General features: G+C 37.6%; 1 protein-coding gene across 17 annotated transcripts in view; it reads right to left on the reverse strand.

Annotated features, from left to right (window-relative positions):
* The window catches only part of EYA4 (EYA transcriptional coactivator and phosphatase 4), a 110,499-nt gene that overhangs the window by 68,475 nt on the left and 17,309 nt on the right, over positions 1 to 24,715 (reverse strand). For 15 of the 17 annotated variants that reach the window (XM_079970654.1, XM_079970661.1, XM_079970657.1 and 12 more), the window contains exon 2: positions 24,068 to 24,166. In XM_079970654.1, the coding sequence (XP_079826780.1) occupies positions 24,068 to 24,078 (11 nt within the window). In that variant the 5' untranslated portion in view covers positions 24,079 to 24,166. Of the gene's footprint in view, positions 1 to 489; positions 727 to 24,067; positions 24,167 to 24,715 lie in introns of those variants that run through there. The other 2 variants (XM_079970659.1, XM_079970655.1) reach the window with 1 other exon arrangement.

The following is a 24,715-nucleotide window of genomic DNA, read 5'->3' on the forward strand; positions in this document are numbered from 1 at the left end:
TTCCGTGACACATAAAGAGGCTAAAATTCAAAACACACTTATCCTGGAGTAAGCCCCACAGAACACAGTAGGGGTAACTTCTGAGTAAAAATATACAGTATAGTGCTATTATTTTTTTGAACGAAAACGTATTTCTGCCAAATGTCTGATGATCTTACGTCTCTCCCGAAACATAATTAAATATTTCATATATTAGTAAAAAAGCAGGATGCTTACTGTGAAATGTATATATATTATGAACGCATATTTAAATAACTATCATTTATGAATGGTGGTTGAAGCTAGAGCAGTTAATAACTTCCACACATATGAGATGTGATCAATTAAAAAAACCCTATAAAAACATGCAAAGTGAACTAAGGAATATTATCCCTAAATAGGAAAAAAATCTCATTAATGATTTGATTAAATAAACAGACACTATTTAGTCTCAACTGCTTTCTGAACATGCTAATCATTGTCACATACGGAAATAAATTACAGGCTTACCTCATTTCCCTCTCAAGATATTTAAAAGAATTCCCCAGACACTTTGACTCAAATTTGGGAGTGGGGAGCATATAAGTTCTGCACCAACAAAATTCCTCTACCCAACACTGGAAATGTGTAGCCAGTTACAGGATCAGATAATTCTGTAGACAGCACGATTGTCTCAAATTCAGGTAGAACGAAAGACACTTTGTTCTTCCTTAAGCAGTCACCGCAGGCTCAGTGGGCTTACTTAAGTTAACTAAAGTGAGATCTGGATAGTAAACAAGCTTGGCTCAGACCAATGGCTTTCCACACCCTTCTGTTTATATTAAGATGACTTGCATTCAGAGGTCACCCTCATCAACAGCTTCTGTCTTTCAGTGGGTATCTTATATGGTGCATTTATCCCAAGGCTCTTTTAATGAACCCAGCTTCCCAGCCCCTACTTGCCTGCTGTCACTGTGACACATCTGCTTCTTATTGTATGAAATCCCTTTAAAATTTAAATGCACAGAGCTATGCCTATATATACACATACACTATATCAATGATTCATTCTAGATGAAGTGTAAACATACTAACACTAAAGCGTTTTAATTTTATTTTTTTTAAATGTGTTTTCTAAATGAAGCAGCAGCAGTAGTGGTAAGAATAAATAACATATCTGTCCCAGGACTAGCATGTAAGAATTAAGTAGATGTTTCTGGTAACATACCAGACACAAAAGAGAACTGCCAAATAAAAGTGGACACTACTTTAATATCCACAGAAAATCTGTTCTCTCTCCTCCATAGGCAGAATCAACTCAACAAAAAACAAACAATGCTGATAAGACTTTTTTAATCATTCACATTAACACCATTTTTACCATAGTATATTTTTGTTGCAGTAGTACAAATATGTGCTTTCAATAGTACTTTGAATGTTAAGGTAGGAAATAAATATTCTGAGTATTCTCTAATGTTATTGTTATTGCAACTATTATTATACTAGCTGCCTTTAGCATATTTTAAGGCATATGTTGCAACAGTTGTGTAAAACAATATTTAATAGTTTTAAAAATAACAATTCAGTTTACTGATGGTCACGTATCATATTGAGAATTCTGCTTCCCACACTTTCCTTTAGAATAGGAAGTATAATTTTACACTTTACAAAGATGCAAAATTCAGAAGCTCGGTGGAGAGTTAAAACTGAAGATGGCACTCTCTCCCAACATGAGCACAATCTAGCTTGCTGTGCAGACTTAGCATTTGAGTGAAAGTTACACCTGCAGAACATTGTCGGCACATTGTCCTAGTGCAACATTTAAATGACAGCAGCTTGACTCTGTTAAAGCTAATAAAACATGATTGATGACTCGGATTAAAAAGCTATCTAAATAGATTAGGATATTTGTGCCATCATTTGACAGCTCCAACACTTTATTATTAGAAAGGATTGCCAGGACCATGAGGGTCATTAATAATGCTTACATTTAGGACCATCTTCCACATTACTTTTTAAAAGACACATGAGTATGCTCTACCCCATGTCCTCAGTGTATTAAAGGAGAGGTAAAGGTAAAGTATATATAATGAAGTACAAACTGTATTTGTGAAAGGAGAAAAAAAATCCTTACCATATAAATAGCCCTTTATAGACATTATCTCAGCAACTCTGGCAACAACCCTGTAAGGCAGGCTGATACTATAATTCTAATATTACAGAGAACAGAGGTTGAGGTAAAAACAGTAATAGCTTGCCTAAAATCACTAGAGAGTTAATTGTTGGGATGCTGTTTAACTGAGGACTTCCCATTCACAGTCTATTCTGCACTAGAAATATATATAGCACATTCTAGATTTTGAATTTGATGGACATTCTCATGTATCTAAGATCTGGTTGTAACTCAGAAATGCATAACTTTTATTTTAAAAAGTTACATAGCAAATGTAATATGCACACGATTTTTAAAAATCTGCTCCCAAGCTCTCATAGTTATTCTTGGGAATATTATTTACAACTGCCTCTCTCCCACCCCCAAATAATACAGAGCATTTGCACTTCCTTAAACAGGTGCCGCTCAGCTGTAATTATCCGAAGCGTTAACATCTCAAGTAATACTCACTTTGTTGCATTAACCAGCATAAACCAGGCCAGACTCTATTACAATAAAAGCCCACTGAAGCATGTTTAAATTATGAAGGAAGCATATTGTTATAGCCTTGTTTTTTACTGCTACAACAGTTAAAGGGAAACTGAGTAAAAGGTGCAATGCAGTAACAGCAACTAAATCTGTATAAAATAAAACCTAGCAAACAACATGTTTGTTCATATGGTACTGCAATGCTTTTCTTTTATAAATTTAACATAGTTTATAATCTGAACATTTATGAAAAATAAAAATACAAAAAATTAACACCAAAAAGCTCAATGTACCCAATGCATATAAAACAAAAATAAAATATTAGTTTACAGATGGAGATTAAATGTCTTTCAAAATAAAAATGCCCTTGCTCATCTTCTGATGGTATCTCCATGCCAATAAACTGATTTTGCTGGTGAATCCTCTTTTCAGAGAATCCTCGAAACAGAAGTTCTGCAGTTGAGAACTCAAGATCACTAGCAAAGAATACTCATATCATTCAAACTAGTTTCTAAGACTCTGCATGGGAAAACAAAGATAGCTGAAGTGGTTTAAAACTACTGCTGAGGTTAAAAAAAATAACAAACAGACCTTCGCTTCAAATTTGCTATCTACAACTATGGCAGAGAATGGGAGGCATTTTTGTTCAACACTGAGGAGAAAGCTAATGGTGATATTCAAGAGAGTCATACTCAGAGTAGGCCCACTGAAATCAATAAACAAGGGGCCTACTCTGAAGCTTAGTGAAATCAATGAGGCTACTCTATGACTTAGTTTGATGCAACCCAGTGTAGATAAGGTCCAAAGCTCATGCATGTACAACAGGGGTCATCAATATTTTTTGGACTTGTGGGCACATTTTGAATTTTGAGTGGCTGCGCACAAGCAGGACCTGAGTGTGACAACATTCTCCCCTTCTGTGGTTACCAGCAAATTGGTATTTAGATGCATACTGCCTCTGAAGGTGGAAGTAGAACATAGCCATCAGGGTTAGTTGTCAAAGTGCCTATTATGGGAACAAATTTAACTATGTGCTATATGAAGAAGTACTTTATTTTGTATGTCCTGAATCTTCCAACATTTAGCTTCATTAGTTGTCCACAAGTTCTAGTGTTATGAGAAAACAGTAATTATTTTTCTCTGCCCAGTTCCTTTACACCATGCATCATTTTATACATTTCTACCATGTTGCCTTCTACAAGCCTATTCTCTGAACTACAAAAACAGAAATATTGTAACCTGATCTATTGCTTTGATCATTTTGGTTACTCTTTCCTGAACCTTTTCCAACTCTACAATATCATTTTTGAGGATGACGACCAGAACTGTACACATTATTCAAAATGTGGTTGCACCATATATTTATATAGCAGCGTTATAATACCAGAGTTTGCCATCATATCCAAAACAATATATTTACAAATGAATGTTGATCTGTAACAGTATACTAATTTTTACTACTTCAAATGTCAAATTCATATTTTATAGCACCTTCAGATCTGAATGTTCAAATAATTCACAGCTTATTTTAATAATTGAAGCACAGTATATATGGAAGAAGCCAGGTTTCAGGGGGAAAGTTTGTGGCTCTGAAGGTGATTTTTAAAATCACAGTATTCTATAAGAGTTCCTGTTCAGCAAAACAGAAAACAGAGAGATACAAGGTGGGGGTGCGGGGTGAGGAGTGGTTTATCAGCTCACAGCTAAAAATTACTAGTGAAGTGGCCACATTTCCTCATACACAATAAGCCACGATTTATGGCATACCATGATGTGTCAATGATGCCACTGAGAGAAAAAGAAGGGTTACAGATCAACTTCTGAGAAAATATAGCAGGCAAGTGATATAAGACAAAGATTAAGTAATCTGTGTGGAAGAATGAAAAACATTACATAAATAGAGACAAAGAAAGAGCAAAATTATAAGATGAAAACATTGGCTAAGATTCAATGGCACTTCCACTCATGCAAGGGGAAGGGTTTCAGATTGCTGCCAAATTCCCCCACAACTGTAGACCCTATTCCACTTGCTTTGGAGGGAACATGGAGTTACAGACAGAAAGGAGGAGGCAGAAAGTACAGTTCACTAAATGGAACTCCACACTCAGCTCTTTGGATCCAAGCCACTGTACATCAAAGAAAAGAGGGAAGAAAATAAAGCACTAGAAATTAGATAACTGCAGAGATGTCCACATTTCAAAAGGAATAACTAAATAAAATTAGCAAAGAAATGGTAGGAACTTGTGTAGTGTTCTCTTATGCCAGCCTTTTTTAATTGCCTTTAAAATGAGATCCTTTGTCATAACTATCTGAAATGTGCTAAATTTCCTAATGTCAAGATTACTAGGAAGCCTACAAATTTCATACCACTAGATAGGAAACGATACTATGCTACAAGTAGCAGAAAATTGGCTGAGTTTCCCCTTAATGAAAAACAAAAAGGGGATGAGTTTGAAAAATCAAAAAATGAAAACTAAATGAATGCAATTTGAATGGCTGGAGGAATGAAACTACTTTTTGTTTGCATACCCTAAAACATAAAGCTTGAATGTGCAAGAAGGACAGAAATGTAGGGGATAGGACTCACAATTGTTTCGAAAATAGAGGTATATTTGAAAGTACACTTTCAAAGAAAGTAAATAGAAATACTAATATAATATATATTATCCTTTTAAAAGAAAAAAAATAGCAAAGGAAGTGATAAAATAAAATATTAAAGTCTGCTTCAAGTTAAGATTCAAGTACAGTGATACCTCAGGATGCAAACGGGATCCGTTCCGAAGCCCCGTTCGCATCCTGAACAGAATGTAAGATGTGACAGCGCGTCTGCCGTCATTTTGACTGTCTGCGCATGCGCAAGCAACGAAACCTGGAAGTAACTCACTCCGTTACTTCTGGGTTGCCGCAGAGCGCAACCCGAAAGCGTTCAACCTGAAGCGTATTTATCCTGAGGTATGACTGTACTTGTAGATGCCCAAGATGGGAAACAAAAATAGGGAGAGAACAATCCCTGTGTGCATGTGTGTGCACATAAAGTTTCTTAAACAAGCTTAAAGGGGGGAAAAAGAAAATGAATTAATTGCACTTAGTTCCCACTGAAATCAACCAAACTTTAGTCATGACTTACCTGTCCCATTTATTTCAATGGGTTCTAAGCAAGCCCAGATAATTATGAAAAGTATTTGTGCAATTGTACAAGATATTGAAGGTAAATAAGAGTGTTAGAGCAGCTTATAGCCTAAAAGCAGTACTTATTTATTTAAAGTATTTATAAGCTCTCCTCTCAAGGCAGCTTCTAATTCACAATAAATATTCTTTCATCAATTTAAAACTATAAAACTCTTTTAACAATAGAGTTGATAGAGAACAAGAACTTGCAACATTTATCACAAACTGTATTCAGTCCAGTAAGAACAGGAAAAAGCAGGAACACGCCAAAAGTAATTAACAAAAGCATGTGTGCCCAAAGCATATGTGTAAACACAGAACGGGAGAAGCACTGCAGCCTGAATACAATATGTCCTTACATGTCGAAAACAACAAGAGACCTTCAGAATGAAATTTTGATACTGGCAATTTGAGGTAGGGCCGTGTGTGAATACTATATTTGAGGTGGAATTGATATCATCAGTACATGACATGCTATTACAATGGAAAAGTCACTGTTCTCTTAATAGGGAGTGCCTACAGCTGATATCTAACATAAGTCAGGCTCCCTGAAATCAATGGATGCAAGTGCAATCCTGTCAATGATTTGACTTTAAATATGGCAAATGTTGGATATGAAATGTTGTTTTTACTGGTGAGCATTCTTTCCCAGCATTTCCTGGAGAATATGCACCAGTGTGATAGTTTGCGTATCTGTGGGAGTTAGTTTAAAAAGTTCCACCTTGACATGGAGTAAAATGAGGATTTTGCCAGTTTAAATGCTTTAAAATATTATGTTTAAATGTATCATTTCAAATAAAGGAATTATACAAACATGCATCCCTCAAAGAATGGGGGAAAACTAACAAGCAGTTAGGTTTTAATTGCACATCCCTAGTTATATGTTCAGAACATTGAGAATTTGTACTGAGAACAGAGTTCATACCCTGGCAATAGGAAAACATGATGGTTGGAGCAAAAGCTCCTTCCATTTTTGCAATGGAACCTTTGGATCCAACCCATTTCTTCTAACATTATCCATTTACAGACATTTCCAGCTTTCCTATACTCCAAGGGGAGGCAGAGGTATGTCAAATCTTATTACCTTAAGAGCATGGGAAAGTTGGAAATGCCTGAAAACATCTAAAGTTTAGGAAACAGTTCAATATGGAGAATTTAAAAACTGGATCCATTAAGGGATAGGGTCTTTCTACTCTGAAGATTTATTCTCAGAAAATGAGTTCCTTCCATTCGTGAAACCAAACTTTTAGATCCTGAAGCTTTAACATTATTTTATACATATCTGAAGGAGTATTAAAAATTACCGGTACATTTCTAAAAATATGAGTTTCACTAAAATTTATTTCCAATTTCTGCTTCAAATGTACACACACAATGCATATCTTTACCACAAAGAGAAAATATTATCATTTATATTCCCATCACAAATAGGATCTGTGAGCAAGGCATATCTTATGACGGTCCCACAATCCACTGGACTCTGGATTTTGCAGTTAAAGTCAAAAAAACAACAACACTTCAGCATATCCTTAACAGTAGCAGGACTCAGTCAGGCATGAAACAGGCAACCTGCCCAGGCTGGGGGGGGGGGACACTAAATTCCTGTCAAGTTTATTCACCCAGCTCCTAAATATATAGCATCAGAAAAAAATATAAAACTCTAAAGCTATACAAAATAGTATGCTTATGTCTTCAATCTTTTGGGCATCCTAGTTTATTATAGTTTAGGCCCTATTTATACATCTCTGCAAATGGGCAATTCATTTATTAAAAATAATAAATGGAGGAAATCAGTGTTCTGGAGTAATAAACCTCTTGTAAAGACACAAACCATCTTATTACTTCAAAGTCCTAGTAATAAAAACCAGGCTGGACTTTTGAACTTGGGAGAATTTTTTTTGCAAAATGGTGATTCCAAAGCATGGTGTAAAAACAGTGGAGTTCATATCTGCCTACAAATGATGGGAAATGTGGTCTTTCTAGAAGTTCAACAGCAGTTAGGCTAATGGTCTGGGAATTGTCTTGACTTCATGCCAGTACAATTAAGGATCCACACAAAGTTAGAGCCTGTCAGTATAAAGTGAACATGTTTTTCAGAAGTGTGTTTGCATAGCTAGATTTGCTCAAGCGACCTATATTTAATTTGGCACAATACTAAAGATTTGGGACCAAACTATTATATATTTGTAGAAAGAATGGGAGAGTCTATTGAATTGTAGACTAACTGCTGGAACTCCTGTATCTGTCATTTAAAGAGCCAAATGTAAAACCTTTAAAAACAATTCATCTTTCTTTACACCGTTCCAAAAGAGAAACTGAAATCAACCAAATCAATTACCTTCCTTTTTAAAAGAAAATTCCTTTTATCTCTCAGGTAAATACATCATGCCAAAAAAAATTATTGAGTTTGAGTCATAAGGAGAAGCGTATTTTTTTGCTTGCTTTACTGTTAGGGGAAAATATTTTGTACAGCCTCCAGCTAAGCAAATGCTTTAAACATACCACAGTAAATTAAATTAATATTCTTTAAAACATTTTCAGCCTAAATTCAAACACAATGGGTGAAATCCCATGCTGCTGTTCTGCTTGTAGAACAATTTTTGATACAGTGAAAGCATTTGCTTATGTAAAAGAGAGTAAGTAATTTTCTCAAATGGCTTGTTCACCCTGAAGCCTCCTGTGCCAGGTTCCAGTTGTGCTCCCCAACCTGTGAGATGTGAAGATGGATCACAAGCTTTATAAGTAAATCCAAAAGACTTATAGCTCTTAATTCTCAACCTCTTCCAACTTTTAGTTTTGTTGGCATATTGTAATGTTGTGTTGACACTTGTAACTGAAAGCTGGAACAATACCAGTCTTACATTTTAACCATTCAAAACCACTAGTTGGCGGCTGGTCCAGTGATGGTCCACCACATGGTACTCATAGAAGGAATTGTTTTGACTGTTACAGCATGCCTCTGATATGCAGGTGCTTAAGGCAGCCCCTGGACACCATTAGTAAGCTGTAATAGCCACTCAAAACAACTCCCCATGCAAGCACTATGTGGTAAATCATCACAAGACCTGCTAACTAACAGGGTTAGTTAATGGTTGTCAAGGGTGATTTGAAGTTTGTTTGGTCAAAATTTGTCCACTACTTCTCTGCTGAAGAAACAGAGCGGTTTGCGTGGTGTCATTCTGATGTCACAAAGTTGAGTGGTGTCACTCTAATGTCACAAAGTTGGGGCACAGGAAACTGCAGCAGCAAAGGAGAATCTGATTAAATTGCCTTCCCATCTCTTACATTGCTTTTTTGCCAAGTAAAAAGTTAGGTAAAGACTATTTTGGGTACTACTAGATTAAAGAAATAATCCTTAGAGGAAAAGGGCTTCAGCCTGCAGTTACAGAGCACTTATTTACTATGTTAATTACTTCAAGTCATCTTTTCAATATGCATTGTTGGCAGTACTATAATTTCTGAACTAAGAGGCACAGTCAACTATGTGTAGTAAGTGGAATAAGTATGAAATGTTTGGACAAAACCCCTTAAATTCTACTAAACACACACGAAATAAAACAACTTCTGAACACAAGAACAGAACAGAGATAAATACAACTGAAAAGTGTAATGCAACCAAACACTTGAAAGAATGAGCCATGGTATTAGTGTAACACATAAAAGGTTATTACAACATGCCATGCAGGGGCACAGAGAGAGGCAAGATATGAAAAAAGTGAATTTGGAAAATTCTAACTTTAATATGGAGTGACTAAGATTACTAAATCCCTAGATTTGCCTATAAGTGGAAATATTCCACTGGTCACATAACACGTTCTTCTTTCACCTTCAGTGTATATACAGAGACTGAAAGTAAGTTTTGGCAAAATGTAACAGAAAAAAAAAACCTTTATAAAAGGATTTAAAAGCAAAGAGCATTTGGAAGATGGTTAATTGACTCCTCTTACTGGCTGTATTCACATGTTACAATAAGTGAGAGTTGACTTACTTCTTGTGGTTTATTGTGAATAAGTGGCCTGCTCAAGCACAACCTGGCCAACCTTTCCACAGTCACAGACAGAAACAAAATCAGAAGACTGCAATTAAGCTTGGTTTTCTGTGACATTTGAACCCAGGATCTTGGTTTGCTGCTCCCTAACAGGCCAGGATTGCTAGTCATAGTTTATTGTTGGTTTATGAATCTTGCTTGTTAGAGACCAGCAAACCAGGATTATGAACTCAGAGGTCACAGGAAGCCAAACTTAATTGAGGCTTTCTGATTTTCTTCTCCTACTTGTGCCAGGGGAGAAGTGAGGAAGAAGTGATTGGGCACTATGAACCAGAATAATACTCATTCCCATTAACCACAGTGTCAGCAATTCTGGATTATTGTGATTCAAATACAGCCATTGGCTCTTGCTGATTAGTCTAGCAATACTCACTCCTGCTTACTTTTAGGATTTGGGATAGACATAGAATGTAATAGGAAAACAGTTCTCTAGCATCCTAATGTCTAAGGCAAAGTACCAAAAGGATAAGAAGCATTTAACTGGTGATCCACCAGAAAGCCATTTCATCACAGACAACTAGAAAAACTTGTAGCAAGAAAGAAGGCCTACTCTAAATTTAATCTGCAAAATTAGAAATCTTTCCTTTGTGTAATTCATGAAATGGCTATTTAAACTATTTACAGAAAAGATTATTTGGTAATTCTCAGGCAACAAATCAGTGTTTTATTTGACAACTTTTAATTATTACCACTAGGCAAATACTGAACATTTATAATCTACAGATAATATAGACTATTCACCATAGACCTTATCTCTGAATTGCTCAACCTAACTGGGTTTTAGATTAGAACCTCTTCAACCACACTCTTTCCTCTAAATACCTTTGGTCTGACAGATACCCAAGAACCCACCATATCCTCCATTTGCCATTTTCAACTCAAGGGTATTTTCACATGTAAGGTTTAAAATAAGGGGTGACTATAAAGAACTTTATTAGTGTCCCTAGGCAGGAGCCTTACAGTCTGAGCTTTCTTTCTTTCTTTTTTTTTAAAAAAGTAAGTCTCTGGCCCTCCTAGAATCATAGAATTGTAGAGTTGGAAGGGACCCAAAGGGCCATCTAGTCCAGCCCACTGCAATGAAATAAAATTATTAAACAAAGTGTGTGGGTATCCTTCTAAGAGATTCTAGGACAGAGCTTTCCAAACTTTTCATGTTTGTGGCACACTTTTTAGACATGTCTTGTTTCACAACTTAGTAATTCAGTTTTACTAGCAAATGGGACATTAAACTAAGCCCTTTCCAGCCCCGGGAAGAGCGCAGGGAGCGTTCGCGCAATACACCTACACACTGCAGCCGACACACTAATATGTCACAAAACTGTTTGGAAAGCTCTGTTCTAGGAAATGAGCCCATTCAGCTGGCCCTGCCTGTGAATGTTATTAGCCAATTAGTGAAATTGTGATTGATAAGTGAGATGTTTGGACACCAGGCAAATGAAATCACAGGGGTCCTAAGGACCTACTGTTTCCCCGCTTTAGTGCACTTTTCCTGCTTCTTTTTTTTTTAGTGGCCCTGGGAATCTCCATAGTTCTCCCTCTTTCTTGTGGTGGGTTCATCTGAGATAAAGGACTCCCTAGAGAGGAAGTCCCTTTGTGGGTAGAGGTTAAAGAAACACCTCCCCAAATGACGAATGCAAAATGTGAAAAATTTGCAAAGAGGCTCAGGTATGGCTCCTGCTGTGGTAAATGGTATTGCAAACTTGCAGTGATGTACACAAGCCTAGATTTGTCCATCTGTCCCTCCCCTTGATCCTCTTAAATGTCCTCATAAACGGCTTTGGAAACAATTCTGTACCTAGTTAAGCAGTTTAAAGTACCATTGTGGGCAAGACATCACTATTTTATTTTACAATATAAACCCAAATATTTAGTTTTCCAGTAAATTTACACCACTCTTTCAAACTTACTATAAACACTAACTAGTATGCTACACCAACAGTGACAGTGAAATTTATTAACAAATAATTGAGTATAAGATCATAGTCTAAATAAGATATATTATGGCACTGCAGAAAGGCCAATAACGCTTCATAAAAAGTATTACTGCAGTGAAGTAGGTCCTCAATTAGAAACAGCAGACACAGCCTTCATTTATTATTTATGCTGCTTTGTGCCTATGTCAGCTCCTGATTAATAATTAATTTTAATCTCATTATGGCAGATTTTATTACAGGCTAATTTAATTAAATGGTGAATTGGCTCCCAGATGTCACCATTTGTGCAATCTTTTAAATAAAGCTGACGATGACACAGATTTCAGGGGGGTGGGGGGTGTCCCAAATTTAAAAAATGCAGAACTCAACCAATTCCAACATTTTACCAGTGGGATATGTAATGGAACCTCCCACATATCCAAATAAAGATACAGACACAAATGTTCCAAGTGTCACATTTTTAACTCACACAGTCAGTAATACATGATATAGGACTAACCTATGCTCACAATGCTGCGTTGCACACTCAATTAGTTAGCAGTTTGCCATTTATTAAGATCTGAGATAAAGAAGCTATGGAAGGGAGTCCCTTTTAAGTTAAAATATGAATAGTTGCTTGTCTCCAGCACTGATTAAAACACACATATCTACAGTGGTACCTCTGGTTACGAACTTAATTCGTTCTGGAGGTCCGTTCTTAAGCTGAAACCATTCTTAACCTGAAGTACCACTTTAGCTAATGGGGCCTCCTGCTGCCGCTGTGCAATTTCTGTTCTCATCCTGTGGTTAGGTTCTTTACCTGAGGTACTACTTCCAGGTTAGTGGAGTCTGTAACCCGAAGTGTTTATAACCCAAGGTACCACTGTATTTCTAGGCAAAACAGAATGCAATGTGTTTTAATATTAATTTAAGCTTCACTAACACTAAACTCAAATATTTTATATGCTGTAGACATAACTAATACAGAAAACTAAGCGAATTTTACTTTTCTGAATCACTAATATCTCAGGTGATTGAACACCTACTTGAATGTATTAAAATGCTTAAACAATTAGAGACATTTTTTTTAAAGAAGTCCAGAAATTATGCATATTAAGAATTATAGAAGTAAGCAGAGTATCATACTGGAGAAGGGGCAAATGTCTCACCTACAAAATCCACCATGCTTCAAAGCACTGCATTATTATCCACACCACTATGTAAGCACAGCACTTAGGGTATAAGTGCAGGATTCACATCATTTAAAAAAGAGTGCCACATCTTTTGGTTTCCTCTATTACCATGTTTCACAAATCCACCAACCATTTTTGCAATCCTGAACTAGAATTGTAAAATAAAGACAGGGAGCTCTAAATTCACAGTAGGATTCAGATATCTAGAAAAACTATTCAAGCTTTTCTGTTTGACTGCTGTCAACACAAGCCATCGATGGAGTTGTAACCTTAGAATCCACCATTGTTGCTCTCCCTTGTAGACGGCAAACATTGTTACAGGCTGAGTAGCAATCACTTACTGGTGATACAATTGGTTGTCAATTCAAGCTCTAGGTAACTTTATAGGATAATTACTAAGTCTTTTTAAAAAAATAATATTTATTACCTTTTCCAACAAATTAAACACTACAAAAAATAGAAACCATACAATACAATACAATACAATACAATACAATACAATACAAAAAACAAAAACAAAAAAACAAAAACAAAAAACTATAGATTACACTAACAAAACACTAACATTAAACTAACAAAACAAAACAAACACAATTTGAAACACACAAATAAATACAATACCTTATCTTTCATTCCCTTATTTCTGCGACCTCCTCACACCTCCCTTTTGTATTCCACTTCTATTAATTTTTTCAGCAATTCCTTTCCATCTTCCTCTATTTTTAATCCTATAATTATCTTAACACATTCTAACCTTATTTTCCCTTTAATACTCTATTAATCTATTTATCCTTAATTCCTTATAACATTTCTACTAAAGCCATATAACTTCATTCCAACATTTTCCTAACATTCATTAATTTTACAGTATTTCCGTAAATAGTCTTTAAACTTTTTCCAGTCTTCTTCCACTGACTCTTCTCCCTGGTCTCGGATTCTGCCAGTCATTTCCGTTAATTCCATGTAGTCCATCAACTTCATCTGCCATTCTTCCCGGGTGGGTAAATCTTGTGTCTTCCAATATTTTGCGATGAGTATTCTTGCTGCTGTTGTTGCATACATAAAAAATGTTCTATCCTTCTTTGGCAGCAGTTGGCCGACCATGCCCAGGAGAAAGGCCTCTGGTTTCTTCAGGATATTTGAATACCTTTTTCATTTTGTTATAAATCATCTCCCAGAATGTCTTAATCCTTGGGCATGTCCACCAAAGGTGAAAGAATGTACCTTCAATCTCATTACATTTCCAACATTTATTATCGGGCAAATGGTAAATTTTTGCAAGCTTGACTGGTGTCATGTACAGGATAATTACTCGTCTTACCCAAGTTGCTACCCACTAGAAAGTTACCAGGAAACCTGTGAAGTTTGACTTGTTAGCCATCAACATAATAGTTATGCACTAGTTACAAAAGCAAATTAATTTGGTTATACAGAGGCAACCACTAATGTAATCATCTTTCTTTAAACAAGAATTACAAATCTTTGTATTGCTTTTCTCTTCCACAGATAGGGGGTACTATGAGCTTAAGAGGAAACTACACCATTAGGTTTAGCAATTATTCAACCATTCATTATGTGTTTTGCGCACATTTTCCATCATGACAATAAACTTCATATTAAAAAATTTAAACACATTGTGATCCTCAGAGGCAAAGAGAAACTGTTCAGAAGCTGATGAAAGGTATAAAGGGAGTTCTGATGAGCTGTTCATATTAGGCAGGACTGAATCTGAGGCTTTTATCCAAGTGGCCCTGTCTAATTAGATACAGCAGGTAATACAAGATAAAGGGCCTTTTTAGTTGTGGTTCCCCAGTTACAGAATGCCCCCTTCAGAGTCTTGTATTTCATGTTGTGTTCACTGTGGTGTTTACCCTAATTAATGGGGATAAGGCAATCAATGACTATGAGTCATAATGACTAAATGGCACCTATAGGATCAGAGGTGGTAGGACTCAACACCAGTTGCTGGGAGACAACAGCAGACAAGATCTATTGTTTGTATTCTGCTTGTGGGCTTCCCATAAGCATATGCTTTGCCTGTGGGAAACAGGATGCTAGAATTCTCAAAACAATGTGATGAAAAATACAGTGGTGTCTCGCAAGACGAAATTAATCCGTTCCGTGAGGCTCTTCGTATAGCGGTTTTTTCGTCTTGCGAAGCAAGCCCATTGACAGCTTAGCGGATTAGCGCTATTAGCGGTTTAGCAGCTTTTAGCGGATCAGCTGATAAGCGGCTTAGGGCTTAGGAAAAGGGGGGGAAACCCCCCCAGGAACTCGCAAGACATTTTCGTCTTGCAAAGCAAGCCCATAGGGAAATTCATTTTGTGAAGCGCCTCCAAAACGGAAAACCCTTTCGTCTAGCGAGTTTTCCGTCTTGCAAGGCGTTCGTCTTGCGGGGCACCACTGTATTGTATTTTTACTAATAACTTGGAGTTATTAAAAGAATCGACATTTCTGTTGATAGCAGTTATAACTAATGCTGATCCACCTTACTTTGTTTTCATCATCACTATTGCTTCTTGCATCTTCACAATGTACATTACTCTCCTCAATTGTATTCCCATCCCATTTCAAATACAGTATTATATAAATTCAGTATAAAACAAAACAAGATAAAAATCAACAAGCATAACCAAACAAAATGCAGTGCAGTTTAAAGCAGCAGCAAAATACAGAATTAAATCAAGATTTCAGATGATGGTGGGACCTGAAACAGAGGCTGTAAAGTTAAATGTAGGCTGCAGGCAAGCTCATGGAGGGATGGTTCCCAAGTTATTGTGGCTGCTGCTTTTTGAGAGGAGCAGAAGAAAGGCAGTGGGGCACTCAGCAGGTATGCGCACAGTGGATGTCAATCCAACCCTCCTGCCATCACACCCACGACTGGGAAGCTCTCTGTTGCTTTTAACTTTCCCTCCCAAAAAATGACAGCAACACAAGGTGATGGAAAGCCAGGAGAGCAATGCAGCCCCACCAGTGCTATCCACTCTTGCTTTCATAAGGTAAAGGTAAAAAAGGTAAAGGATTCCTGGATGGTTAAGTCCAGTCAAAGGCGACTATGGGGTTGCGATGCTCATCTCGCTTTCAGGCCAAGGGAGCCAGCATTTGTCCACAGGCAGCTTTTGGGGTCAAGCGGCCAGCATAACTAAACTGCTTCTGGTGCAACGGAACACTGTGACGGAAACCAGAGCGCACGGAAACGCTGTTTACCTTCCTGCCGCAGCAGTACCTATTTATCCACTCTTGCTTTCATAAGGTAAAGGTAAAAAAGGTAAAGGATTCCTGGATGGTTAAGTCCAGTCAAAGGCGACTATGGGGTTGCGATGCTCATCTCGCTTTCAGGCCAAGGGAGCCAGCATTTGTCCACAGGCAGCTTTTGGGGTCAAGCAGCCAGCATAACTAAACTGCTTCTGGCGCAACGGAACACTGTGACGGAAACCAGAGCGCACGGAAACGCTGTTTACCTTCCTGCCGCAGCAGTACCTATTTATCTACTTGCACTGGCATGCTTTTGAACTGCTAGGTTGGCAGGAGCTGGGACAGAGCAACAGGAGTTCTTTCATAACACAGCAAGCACCTGTATTATTCTTATTCTTAAGGATTTCTAATGTCAGCTCCCTGGGGGGGAGGGGGTTAATGTATGGCTTACCCCATCCTTAGTCTCATATAAGGATTATTCATGGCAGCACTAAAAAAAAAACACCTCTAGAACTAACACAATTCTATATGGATCCCCAGCCTGCTAAAATTAATGCACAGCTGATTTAATCATCTTTGAATGATTCTGAGAATAGATCTTTGGTGGTCTAAGAAAGAAAAGGAAACCTTAAGGTTACACTGCAGTCTGTGTTTCTCTGTCTCTCTCAGACACACAGTGCCAACTGCAGAGCAATAGGTATGGCATAGGGAGTTTTCATAATTTAATGCAAGATGTGTTAATTTAACAGCTCACCACATTCATGCTAGACACAAATAAGAGTAATAATCCAATCCTATGTTCAAATCTATAACTATTTTGGAAGCCCCTGACACAAATAACCAGATTCAAATAAAGGCAGATTTTAATATAACCTCTCTCTCTTTCTCAGTCTCATGCCCACCCACTCCTCCTTTCTCTCATACATTGTATGTACTTATTTAACAATTTTATAAGTTACAATCTTTTCCCATAAACCATGAACAATAAAATGTTACATTAAAAATATTAAAACATTCAAGGATTAAAATTTGTCAACAAACAGATAACTAGTAATACAAAGGTGGCCACAACTGAGAGAAAGCTTGGTTAAGCAGCAGCTTACAAGCCCCCTGCCACCAGTCAATACCATCCAAATGTTATATCCAGCAAAGGAAGAAAAGTATGTGCACTGTAGATAAGTAAAAAAGATAGTCAAGCGACACATGATGTGCTTTTTATTATTAAGGAACGAAGCATGAAAAATACATTCCAGAAAACACCCGCCCATTTTAGAGATGGGAACATAAAACTTAAACTGGAGAGATGAACAATATCAGAAAGGGTTTCTTTAAACATGATATATGACAAATTTTAAAACTTGATATATTATGAAAAATCCTTCTCTTTTTCTGAATGTGAGATAGTGGTGACATATAACAGGGGACTACTATTGTCCTTATGTTCTTCTGCACTTGTCAACTTCCTGAATATATTTTATTTATTACATTTCAGAACAGGGCTCCGAGTTTTCCTGGTTTGTCCTTCTCACAACAACCCCATGCAAAGGACTGATTGGCTCATGGTTACCCTCAGTAAGCTTTCAGTATACCCAGTTGCTCTATGCGCAAAGTAAAAAGAAAAAAAGTGGGTTTTCATACATTTTAAAATTTGATTCAGTCTGTATCTTACCTAATTCACACTTTTCAAAACAATATGCAATTAAAACACAGCCATTTCATAAAATTTACATTTTCCCAAATTTTGCAATGCAGTTCTCCAACCACGCAATGTGCACAAAAAGGCCTACACTATGGTATGCATAAATTGCATGTATTAGTGAAAATGACACAAATGCATTATTTTAAGGGAAACTGCTTTGCAAAAATTTGGCAAAATTCCATAGAAGAACGTGTATCTTGTGAGAAATTCAAACTAAAATGCTGATGAATTTTCATGAGAGCTTTTAAAAAAGAAAATTGATGTGGAAATGTGGAGAACTGAAGACGGAAAAAATATTTAAAAACTGAGCAAATCCAAAACTGACAGATTTGTCCATCCCACTGGAAACTGACAATGAGGACAGTTACAAATTGTAGCCTATATCACAACTAACTGCTGCCACATCAGTTGCTGATGCACCAGAGATTGGGAATGTAAGGTCAGAGCAGTCCACAGGTTGTCCTTTCCTCCTCTTGTCTGAAGATGCAACGCGCTCTGTTACTTCTGGGTTGCCATGGAGCGCAACCCGAAAGTACTCAACCTGAAGCACATTCAACCCGAGTATGTATTTTTGATTTAATCGATCATTTAGAAGTGCATTAAGCTATTTCTAATAAGATTTGGTTTGAATTATTATTAGTGAATATCAATATATGTATCAAGACCTTGAGATTAGACCACTGAAGAAGCCCGGGAAACTATCTTGGGAGTGTGCTACCTGCAAGCCCCAGTAAAAGGGCCCCATTGGGGGCAAATAGTGGCTTCTTGTTTACTTGGACTGCCAGGGCAAAACAGGTGCAAAACGCCAGCACCCTGTCATCTACAACTTCATTAACATCAATCTACAACTTCACTAGCATCTCTCGGCATTGTGAATAACACCGAACTTACCTTTTGTTGGTATCTTCATGAACTTATCTAAGACTGAATTAAGCATTTGAAAATCTATTGAAACCAGACATTGTAAGTTCATCTTAGGTTGGGTAGTTCGTGACAATGCAAATTTGTTCACAGTTGTTCACACATTTTATTTAAAAACATTTCTAAACTTACTCTAGAGTTTTATTAATATTACTCAAATCTAGAGTAAACTGCACATAAAGTTTACTCTTCCATATTTCTCTTCACCTTGAAATATGGACAACATGTGTTCATTATCAGGGACTGGTCTGAAGTTACTTTAATTCTTAATGTCTTAATCACTCACACTTATTAAATTATTTAAAGGAGTTTGAACAGAGATTAGATGGTTCCCTGTAGCCAATGACATTAAAAATTCTGTGTTCCCAGAAGCCTGAAAAAGGGGCAGCAGAAAAAGTGCCTGTGAGAGAGCATTCTTTCATGTGCTTTGCCTAGTTTCTCAGCATTCTAAAAGTAGGGAATTGGAAGAAATGCTACAAGGAGTGACTTTGCATTTTGTTTTCTGAAATATTACACTGGGGAAAGCTTTTGCAGTTCCTGGTTCTATTCATTAGTCTGCTTCTTGGTAATCTTTAGCCAGCTATTCTACCATTTCAGGCTGAACACATGTGTTACAAAGAGGTATACATCTAAAACTTGAATGCAAGCCAGTTTTAGGATGTGTACATACTTCCTTTCCCAAAGAGGTAATTCTGCCATACAGGATGGAACAGTATATAAACCACAGACCTCTAGGTCTTGCATTGTGGCTTCTATTATAAGAGCTTATGGGAATCTGGAAATAGAACCTTTTTTCATGATGCCTTAGGGCAAGGGTAGCCAACATGGTGCCCTCTAGATGTTTTTAGAGTCCAGCTCCTATCAGCCCCAGCCAGCCATCAATGGTCAGAGATTATGAACGTAGGATTTCATCAACATCTGGAGGTCACCATATTGGCTCCCCCTTCTCTAGGGTAATATTTGTTGAAGTGAACTAGATATAAAGAAGGCATGCGAAGACTAGGACCCAACATGTGAGAATAATTTTAGTAAAACTTTAAAAAAAATATGGCCATACTGGCATGGGCCAACAAAGGAAGAACTTTGTTAGTTACATGGTAGTATCAAAGTTCACTGCAAATATGACTATAGCTGGATAATTAACTACCCCAAGCCCACACACTATCATCCTCTCTCCTGACTGGCAAAATGAGCTTTTTAGAAGTAAAGGTTTTCAAGAATTCCGAAGTGATATCTGTTACATATATCATCCAGAGTCAATCTGACTGTCCAGCAACTGACTGCTATAGGCATTACATTCTCAAGAAGAAATGTCTTCTTGCACTTACAGGCTGAGTTTAAATACTTCACCTGCCTGCTTCAAATGTTCTGGGCCATGCTCTTTTTGTGGTCATACAAGTTCCACGGGGTTTAACAGAATTTAACTACCAACTTCTGTTTCCATTCTGCTCCCTTGACTTCAGCACGGTGGCTCATTCAAAGCTAGCTCTTTCAACCAGGCATTTCACTACCCTCCAATATGGCTGAAATATTGCCCAAGGAAACACTAATGGTATTATAAAAATATATAAGAACACGCTGGAAAAAAATGGCTATTGAAAGAAAGAAAGAAAGAAAGAAAGAAAGAAAGAAAGAAAATCAGCAATGTTATCCTATTTAAATTAACTATTATATTTGAAGTAGAAGTTGGTTTTTTGCAAGTTTCAATTTTTGTGTCAAGAAGTGAGAACTTTTCATCTAAAAGGCCTGTCAAGTTATGTGGAAATCAAAACTGTTTTCCTGCCTTGGATACATTGCTCTCAGGGAACTGTGCAGAAATTCCCAACTGAGCACTTATTTTTATTTTTCAAGGCTCCAGAAAATGGTGTTAGGTCATAAGGTGAGACCTGTTATCATGGGGACTACATAATCTCTAAGAGGGTCTTTTTTAATACAATAACCCTTCCCCACCCCCTGAACTTGGCTTAAAGGGTTTCCACAAAATGTTCTGCAAGTTATGTTTTGTTTTGTTAAAGGAACAGTTTCAAAGTAAATTTGTGTACTGGGGCAGCTATAAGGGGCTGGAACCCAAATTCTTGAAGAAGTGCTGCTAGTCAGACAGTAAAAAAAAAAAAATCAATTAGTTCTTGAGCACCTAAAACGTCAAGGTACCAGTTAAAATGAGTGAGCTGTTGCCATGTTAGAATTTCTTTTTTTTCCAGGTGTAGACAAGTGGCAAATATACCGGTATATTAGATGTAGTGTGGTAATAACAAGTTTTCAGAATTCTGTCTTTATTATTTGCTAAGCTATCATGGTCACAGCATGTCAATGAAACATTAGTCAAGCAATCTAAAGGCAAAACAGCATGTCAAACTTTGGGAGTACTGGATGGATGGACAAATCCATGTGTGATTACATGCTCAAAGCAAACATAGAACTTAAAAAAAATAGATTCATGAAATGTCATGCATCTTTTGCTAATAGCACTTTCAAACACATTTTCTTTACCCGTCCCCACCCCCAAAGTCTGACTCCACAAACTGCCCTAATTCAGTTTCCTTGAAATGCTCTGAGACCAATAGATTATGAGCTCACCCAGAAAGAAGTGATTCCTATCCAGCAACTGCCAATCCATTTCCAGACCGAATTTTAATCTTGGCTGCAAATGTGTAACCTGGCTGCAAGGCAAGCAGTTACTATGGTTCTGCAGGGTTGGTTTGCAGAAAGAAGTAGTGGCAAGGCCAGTATGGCAAAATATTGAACCAATCTGATACCACTTTTGTCTTTTCCAGGAGCAACACAGTCCCAAACAAAGATGGATATCTTCTAACATTTAACGAGTAGTGCTTTAAGATCAAAGGAAATTGTATTGTTGGGAAAGGAGGATAAGGACTAGCAGCAAGGCCAAGAAAAGCAAGACATGGGCTATATACCCTTTCACCTACTGATATGGAAGTAAAGCAAATTTGCATGCATCTTTTTAATGTCCTGTTCTTAACATGTCACCAAATTAAACCAAGCTTAACTACATATAGCTGTGAACTTCTTATTTTACGGTAGTTGAATCTATTGTTTAAGTTAAAAATCAACTAACCCAAATAAGCAACCTTATATGAAAGCTTCAGGATGAAATTACATGAGTTTCTAATAAGGCCTCTTTTGAAATAATATACTAGGAAGTTGGCCACTAGATTATTTTTCTTTTTAAAAAGTTGACTGAATGGTAAACAACATTTTAGAAGTAAAACAAAATAAAGAGTTAACATCTCTATCACAGGCATATGGTTTGCTTACTAGAGTCATACCTCTGGTTGAAGTAGCTTCAGGATAAGTATTTTCGGGTTGCACGCTAAGGCGACCCGGAAGTAACGGAGCGCATTACTTTCGGGTTTTACCGCTCGCGCATGCACAGTCAAAATGATGTCACACACATGCGCAGAAGTGGCGAATTGCGACCCGTGAAGATGCGCGAACGCGAGTTGCGTTCACTTCTGGATGCGAACAGGGCTCTGGAACGGATCCCATTTGCATCCAGAGGTAACACTGTACAGTGGTGCCTCGCAAGACGAAAATCCGTTCCGCGATTCTCTTCGTCTAGCGGTTTTTTCGTCTTGCGAAGCAAGCCCATTGACGGCTTAGCGGATTAGCGCTATTAGCGCCTTAGCGGCTTTTAGCGGCTTATCGGCTTAGCAGATCAGCTGATAAGCGGCTTAGCGGCTTAGAAAAAGGGAGGGAAAGGAAAAGAAACCCGCAGGAACTCTCAAGACATTTTCGTCTTGCGAAGCATGCCCATAGGGAAATTCATTTTGCGAAGCGCCTCCAAAATGGAAAACCCTTTCGTCTAGTGGGTTTTCCGTCTTGCGAGGCGTTCGTCTTGCGGGGCACCACTGTATTCCAAAATGTGAAGTGCTACAAAGGTTATGTGTTCATGCCATTAAGTGTCTTGTAGGGAAATGCAACATAAGATAATCTTTTTAAGTAACTAAACATATGAAAAAGATCCTTAGATCCTTTAAGTTTTCAAAAAAGCGTAATTGATTTAAGGGCAAGAGAGCAAAGTTAAGCATAAGTGGTCATCATGGAAGGCTTTTACCCATTCAAGAGTCAGACTGGAGAACAGCCATACAAAAATAATACAGTCATACCTTGGTTCTCAAACGTAATCCATTCCGGAAGTCTGAAAAACGTTCGAAAACCAGGAAGCAGCTTAAGATTGGCTGCAGGAGCTTCCTGCACTGAAGCGGAAGCCACGTCGGACATTCAGCTTCCGGAAAACATCTGAAAACCGTAACACTTACTTCTGGGTGTTTGGGAGCTGAAATGTACGAGTACCAAGGTATTCGAGAACCAAGTACAACTGTAATTATGAATGAATCCTGTTCCTTTTACAGTACCAGAGCAATTTACTTCAGAATAAAAATGCTTCATACTTCCAGTTAAGACAAGAACCCAGTTCATATAAAGTATAAGTACAGTGGACGCTCGGGTTGCGAACATGATCCGTGCGGGATGCATGTCCGCAACCCACAGCGGCGCACCTGCGCACATTGCGATTCGGCGCTTCTGCGCAACGCCCAAAACCTGGAAGTAGCCCGTTCCGGTACTTCTGGGTTTCGGCGGATCCATAACCGAAAAAAACACAACCTGAAGCATCTGTAACCTGAGGTATGACTGTACAAGATATTTCACTATTCACATTAGATCACCTCTAAAGATATAGGGCCACATTCAACAAATCCTGTGTCCTAGTGGAAGCCAGCCACTCCTGGTCACTACCCAGGCACCAATTTATCTAGGCACAAATGGCACAGTTCCCAAGGTTGAAAAAAAGGGAAGGCTTGTCTTTTGAATGTTGGTAGGTTTCATGTCATTTAGAAACAGGAAATCACTTCAGAGGCCACTATATCAACCATCATCATCCACACCCACACTTTGGGGAAAATGTCCCATTTCCTAAGGGGAGGTACATCAGGTTGCTGAGTGTGATGCAATGTGCTTTCCTCTGTTTTTGGACCAGCCAGCTCTTTTCCCTACCCCATAAGATATGCACTGCCTGTACAAGTAGCATAGTATGCATTGCTTCTCATTGGCTGAAGGAAGCCCCTCCCACTGTGAAATGGGGGTGACTCCAGGCAACTTTTCAATAGTATCTGAACAGTAACCCAAGCCAAACATTAGAGCTTTCTACACATATATCAGTGTTTCTTACACACTGACCTTCAAGTTCTACCGTACTTTATAACACGCAGCTACATACCAATTCTAACAACATACTGCAAAATGAAAAATATTTTTGAACACAGCACATAGGAAAAATTAATGAGTTTATTTAAACAATTTTTTACTTACTGACTGTTCATTTAAATCCTGAGTGTCTTCCATGGAGGTAACTCAGTTTTCTTTTCCTCCAAAGAGAAGTAACTTCCCTTTTAATTGTAACTGGATGTCCTAATATTAAAAAAAGAGTAAGAAAAGTGTTACTCTGGTTTTACATTCACAAACAAAACACTTCATTATAACATGCACAACTTGTTAGAAACCAGCTCCTTTGGGAAGTCACCGATATGCACACATAGCAATTCTTTCACATCACCAATAAGTATCATTTTAAATACTGCAGCTAAAAAGATTTGAAAATGTCTAAGCGCAGAATTAGATGTTAAGCTGAATACTGGACGTCACTGATAACAAGTCCCACATTTTACTCCCCCTCCCTTTCCATAACTTTAAGGTTGAAATACATATATGGGAGTAAGTCCTATTGAAGTTTGTTTCTGAGTTGCACTGTTGAACTGGATATTCTGGGTAATATCTAACTAAGTCAAACTCAGCACACACGCCAAACTGAGGTTACATTTATTTCAATGGGTCTACTCAAGAGTACAACCAACATTAGACATCATCCAATTTACTCATACTGTAACACGATAATGCTGTACAGTTCCTGGTTCTACATCTAAATTATTGTTTATTGCTTGTGGGAAAATGTAGGTAAGT

Source organism: Podarcis cretensis, assembly GCF_951804945.1.
Source record: "Podarcis cretensis genome assembly, chromosome: 3".
NCBI lineage: Eukaryota > Metazoa > Chordata > Lepidosauria > Squamata > Lacertidae > Podarcis > Podarcis cretensis.